Source organism: Echinops telfairi, unplaced genomic scaffold, assembly GCF_000313985.2.
Source record: "Echinops telfairi isolate 266 unplaced genomic scaffold, ASM31398v2 ScPeMD7_655;HRSCAF=1070, whole genome shotgun sequence".
Taxonomy (NCBI): Eukaryota; Metazoa; Chordata; class Mammalia; order Afrosoricida; family Tenrecidae; genus Echinops; species Echinops telfairi.
In genome coordinates, this window is record NW_022104553.1 from 26328477 (window position 1) to 26334180 (window position 5704).

Here is a 5704-nt window from a genome sequence, read left to right on the forward strand (position 1 = left end):
CAGGCGCGCACGCACGCACACTGGGGGTCACCCTCAGCCACAGAGACAGCAGTGGCAGCACCAGCAGCGGGCACTCAGAGGCAGCCACGGGACAGAGCAGAGCTGCCCCAGGGGGCTGTCGAGGCTGGCAGTTTTGCACAAGCCTACAGGGATGCCACTTCTTTGTCCCCGAGGAGCAGCTGGGAGTCCCTTCCGCGCCGGCCACTCTGTGAGCAGCTGAGCGCTTAATCACCGAGCCACCAGGCTCCCCTTGTGACTGAGGCAGACCTTGCTTATGGAGGGAGGTCTTAGGTCCGGCCAGACCTTGACCCAAATGTCCTGGCTCATCGTACCAGTCAGGCCTAGGTGATAACGCTCCCAGGGAGACAAATGAGGCTTGTTAGCCCTGGAAAGAGTTACAGTCTCAGAAGCCCACAGGGGCAGGCTCTATAAGTCTCATAGGGTGGCTTAAGAGTTGGAATTGACCCGAGTGAGTATGGGTGCTGCCAATAATGACCAGCCCTCAACCCCGAATGGACAGGTGGGTAGTTCGAGTCCACCCTGAGGGGCCTCAGATTAGAAAGGCCTCGAGACTGACTGAGAGTCCCCAGGGAACACAGGCCTACACTGACACGTGCAAGGGGCACCATGGGGCACAGCTCATCGTGGCAAGACTTTAGAAAATGGAATATCTTCAAGAAAGGCGCCCTAGTGGCACAGTGGGTTAAGCGTTGGGCTGCTAGCCACAGGGTGAGTGGTTTGAATCCACCCGCCGGCGCTTCGGGAGGAAGAGGGGGCTGTCTACTTCGGTAAAGAGCTGTAGTCTCAAAAACAACAACAACAAACAAAACAAAACAAAAAGACACACAAAAAAGTGACAGTCTCAGAAACCCACTGGGGCAGTGCTACCCTGTCCTGTAGAGTCGAGATGAGTCAGAATTGACCGGATGACCGGGCTGTGTTTGGGAGAATATATATATATAAAAATCCAGTATATGTATATATATAAATCCAGTATATATATATATATATAAATCCAGTATATATATAAAAAGCCAATATATATATATAAATCCAATATATATATAAAAATCCAATATATATATATAAATCCTATATATATATAAAAATCCTATATATATAAATCCTATATATATAATAGTCCAGTAAGGGCCAACTGCTCAGAGGGCTGCAAATATCAATGGACACCATGGCTTTCCTGGGGGGAACAATGGGGCAGTCTGTCCAGATGATAAAAGCAAACAAGCGCCCACTCGTCCTTCCCATGAAGATGATTCTAACTGCTAGCGAGTCTGTGGGAGTAGAACCGGCCCTGTGGGTTTCCCAGGCTGTCCCTCTTTATGGGAGTGGAAAGTCTCATCTTACTCCCCTGGAGTGACAGACGGGTTCCAAGCACCGATCTTGCAGTTAGCGGCCAAATGCATAACCACTGCACCACCTGGGCTCATGTCAAAGTGGCCGTCCGAGAAACCCTCTGATAGGGCAGTTCTACTCGGCCCTGTAGTGTCACGACCAGTCAGCGTCGACGTTACAACAGCAGGTTTGGTTTGGGTTGAGCTCTGAATGTCACCCTCAGCAAGTGGCAGTGTTGAGACTCATATCTTGGCAGCAGGCTGGATGTAGGCCTGATTGCTTCCCACACTGTTGTGGGTGGTGGTGGTCATGGTAAGGGCACCAACACCCCAGAATGGTTTCTACAGAGGAAGCCTGGTGGCGTAGTGGTTACCCATTGGGCTGCTAACTACAAGGTCAGCAGTTCAAAACCAACAGGAGAAAAATGGGGCTTTCTACTCCCATCAAGAGGGGAGAGGAGGAGGTGGGGGAAAGGAGTGGGGAGCCAACAAACCCAGAGACAAGGGAACAGGAGAGATCTAAAAATTGATGACCAGGAGGGCATAGAATGCCTGGTGGGATTCAATCGAGTGCAATGTAGCCAAGAGGAAGTACAGAGAGCCAAATGAAGGTCTAACATGATAGTGGGACAGGAGGAAAGTAAAAGGAAGGAAAGGAGGCAAAAACAAACAAACTAGGGGGCAAAAGACATTTATAGAGGTTTAAACATAGGCATGTACATATGTAAATATATTAATATATAATGATAGGGATATTATGGGCCTATGTACACACCTTTATAGGTTAAGTATTAAGGTAGCAGATGGACATTGGGCCTCTAGCTCTAGTCCTTCCTCAATGCAAGAACACTTTATTCTAATAACATCGCATTCTGTGATGCTCACCTTCTGGACACAATAGATGAAGACAAAATGGGCGCATAAGCTAATGTGGTGAAGAAAGCTGATGGTGCCAGGCTATTACAAGATAGAGCATCTGGGGTCTTAAAGGCTTGAAGTTAAACAAGCGGTCACCTAGCAGGGAAGCAACAAAGCCCACATGGAAGAAGCACACCAACCCGTGTAGTCACAAGGTGTTGACGGGATCAGGTATCAGAAGAGCCAAATCAATCATTTCAATATGAACGAGGGGGGTTGGAATGGCGACCCAAAGCCCATCTGTAGACAATTGGACGTCCCCTCACAGAAGGGTCACCAGGAAGGGACAAGCCAGCCAGGGTGCACTATAGCATGGATGAAACACAACATTTCTCTAGTTCTTTAATGCTTCCTCCGCGCCCCCCCCCCCCCCCCCCCCCCGGCCCCCACTAACATGACTCTAGTCCTACTCTACAAATCTGGCTAGACCAGAACATGTACACTGGTACAGATAAGAGCTCTTGACACACGAATCCAGGACAGATTAAACCCCTCAGGACCAATAATGAGAGTAGCGATACCATGAGGGTAGGGGGAAGGTGGGGAAGAAAGGGGGAACCAATTGCAATGATCAACGTACAACCCCCACCCCAGCGGGACAAACAACAGCAACGTGGGTGAAGGGGGACAGCAGATAGTGTAAAATATGAAAATAAAAATAATTTATAAATTATCAAGGGTTCATAAGGGTGGGAAGGTGGGGGGAGGTGGGGAAAGAGGAGCCGATACCAAGGGCTCAAGTAGAAAGAGAATGTTTTGGAAATGATCGTGGCAACATATGTACAAATGTGCTCGATACAATTGATGTATGGATTGTGATAAGAGCTGTAAGAGCAAAAAAAAAAAAAAAACCAAACCTGTAAGAGCCCCCAATGAAATGATTTATTGTAAAAAAAGTTGCAGTCTTAGAAACCCACGAGGGCAGTTCTACCCTGTCCTCTAGGGTCGCTGTGAGTTGGAATGGACTCGATATCAGTGAGTTTTTATTCTGGTTTACAGGCTGACCTCTGAGATAGCGAGGGCTGGGTTCCAGAGACCTCCATCATAAAGCCAAGGTCACCAGTAAGAGAGTCCCATGATTTTGTTCCCCAGGGCACATCAAACTTACGTTTCCACTCTACTGGTGGTGCTGTGGGTTAGGTATTGGACCTTGAAACACAGAAGGTTCAAACCTACCCATCACTCCTGGGGAGAAAGACGAGGCTGTCTCCTCCTGTAAAGATTTACAGCTTAGAGTCCCTACAGAGATTTACTATGAGTTGGAATCTATTCAGTGGCAGGTTGTTTTTTTTGTGTGTGTGTGTGTGTGTCTATTAAGTGTGCAATATTGACAGTCATCGAGTTGATGCTGACTCATAGAGACCCTATAAGACAGAGAACTGCCTCCTGGGGTTGTAACTCAATGTGGGAGTAAAAGACCTCATCTTTCTTCCGAGGAGAGGCTGGTGGTTTTGAACTGCTGACCTTACAGTTAGCTGCTGACCTTGTCATCCACGATGCCACCAGCAGGCCTCCTATGCCATAATCATAGCAGGATGGGAAGGTCTGAAAGGCGGTGGAGATGACCCATGTGTAGGCCTGAAGTGAGCATATGTTGTTGGGAAAATGGCTCAACACAGAGTTGACACAAAATCGTAGCCCCACGCAAATGGATGGGGATGAGGCCTGACCCAGGCTTCGGTTCTAGACGCTCAGGCCTCTAGATCAAGGTTCTAGAAAAGATCCTGGTTCTGGGCTCTGGTGTCCCACAGGGACTGTGGTTCCAGCAGTCTGGTAAATTGGCACTTCTGAACTTGAATCTTGGATTCTAGACCTGAAGCTACAGTTGAGCTTTCAGAAGCTGAGCCGGCAGGTGCAGTGTCAAGGCTGAGTTTGGGTGCCGTGGTCAGGAGCTGGGTTGTAGTGGCAAGTTCTTGGGTCACTTTTGGGGTGACTGTTTAGAGCTGCCATGGTGGTTGGCATTCTAGACAGGCATGTAGGAAGGTGAGGACCCTGAGCTGGGCTGAAGATGGTGGCAACGATCCCAGAGCTCTTTGGGAAGGAACGTTCTGGAAATGAAGGTTGGGTTCAGAACGTTGAGTTGAAAAATACCGGTTGTCCTAGAATTGGGTGTTTGGGTCCAGGCTGTGGGGCTGAGTTAAGAGGATAAAAGGGAAGGTGCTAGGTTTAGGGTTGTTGAAGAGAGGGAGTGGGTCGTAGCGTGAAGTTCCTGCTTGGGGTGAGGATCCCCAGGGCTAGTGCTGGGATGGAATTTTGCTTCAGAATGCTTCTGGGACTGGATTGGGGAAGGAATAAGTGGTCCAAGGCAGAATTTGGGGTCAAAGATTTCTGCATGGGGAGGTGGGGAGAGTGTCTGGATTGAGTTTGGGATGAGGGTTCTGAAAGGGCAGTGGTGAAGAGGTTCCAGATCTGTACCCGGGGTGGGGTGACTTGGGACAGGATCAAGGGTGGACACTTTTGATCATGATTGGCAGGGCGATCGTGAGGTGGCCTTAGGGATGACTGTGGAGTGGAAATTCAAGATTTGCTCTGGAGGCTGAGTTCAATAGGCAGGGGGCTTCTAGCATGGAGCCGGAGGGGAAGAAGGCTGACTGAGGTGGAGGGGGAGATGGACAGGCAGTCACAGCAGGAGCTGAGGCTGGGTGAAGAGGGAGTTTCCAGCGCTGGGTTTGGGAGGTGAGGGTTCTGGAATCAACTGGAGTGTGAGGACTTGGAAAGTGGTTGGTTGGAGGTGAGGAGCCCCGGTGGTCTAGTGGTTATGGGCCAGGCTGCTAACTGCAGGGTCTTCAGTTCGAATCCACCGGCCACTCAGCAAGAGACAGAAAAGGCAGTCAGGCCCTTAAAGAGTTACAGTCTCAGAGATGCACAGGGGGTAGTTCTACCCTGTCCTAGAGGGTTATGGGGTCAGAATGGGCTCGATGGTAGTGAATTTGGGTTTTGTTGTTGTTGTTAGAAGTGAGGGAGATCCAGAGAAAAGCTGACATAGGGAAGGGGGTTAGTGTAAATGAGGGGGCTGGTGTAGGGGAGGAGATCTGGAATGGGGGCCGGGGGCTGGTGTGGGAGGGGGCTGGAGAGGGCTGATGGAGAGGAGGAGGGAAGGGTTGGACCAAGGGACCCCTCCAGCTACCCCTGGAGTGGCAGGTTCTGGAGTTACAGCTGATGCTATCCCCCAGCCCCCCGGGTGGGGTCCATAGCTGAGGACCCCCTACACCCCTACCCCACCCTCCTGTCCCCAGGCAGAAGCACGTGGCAGCCCTCCTGGACATCCGGGGCCTTCGCAATGCCGCTGCCCGCCACGAGATCCTGGCCGTGGCCCGGGACCTGGAACTGTCGGAGGGGGGTGCCCTGGCCACCCCCCGGGACCGCGCCTTTTTCTCAGACATCCCAGTGTCCCGGCCGCCCTTCTGCCTGGGCCTTCAGCTGCTCCTGGACCG

The 5704-nt window shown here is 50.8% G+C and overlaps 1 protein-coding gene across 1 annotated transcript in view; it reads left to right on the forward strand.

Annotated features, from left to right (window-relative positions):
* EXOC3L2 (exocyst complex component 3 like 2) overlaps window positions 1-5702 on the forward strand; it is a gene marked incomplete at its 3' end in the record, with an annotated part of 19100 nt that extends 13398 nt beyond the window's left edge. Inside the window, exon 7 of the mRNA XM_013006615.2 lies at window positions 5507-5702. Coding sequence (XP_012862069.2) covers window positions 5507-5702 — 196 coding nt within the window. The remainder of the gene's footprint in view (window positions 1-5506) is intronic.
* Between the last annotated feature and the right edge of the window lie 2 nt (window positions 5703-5704).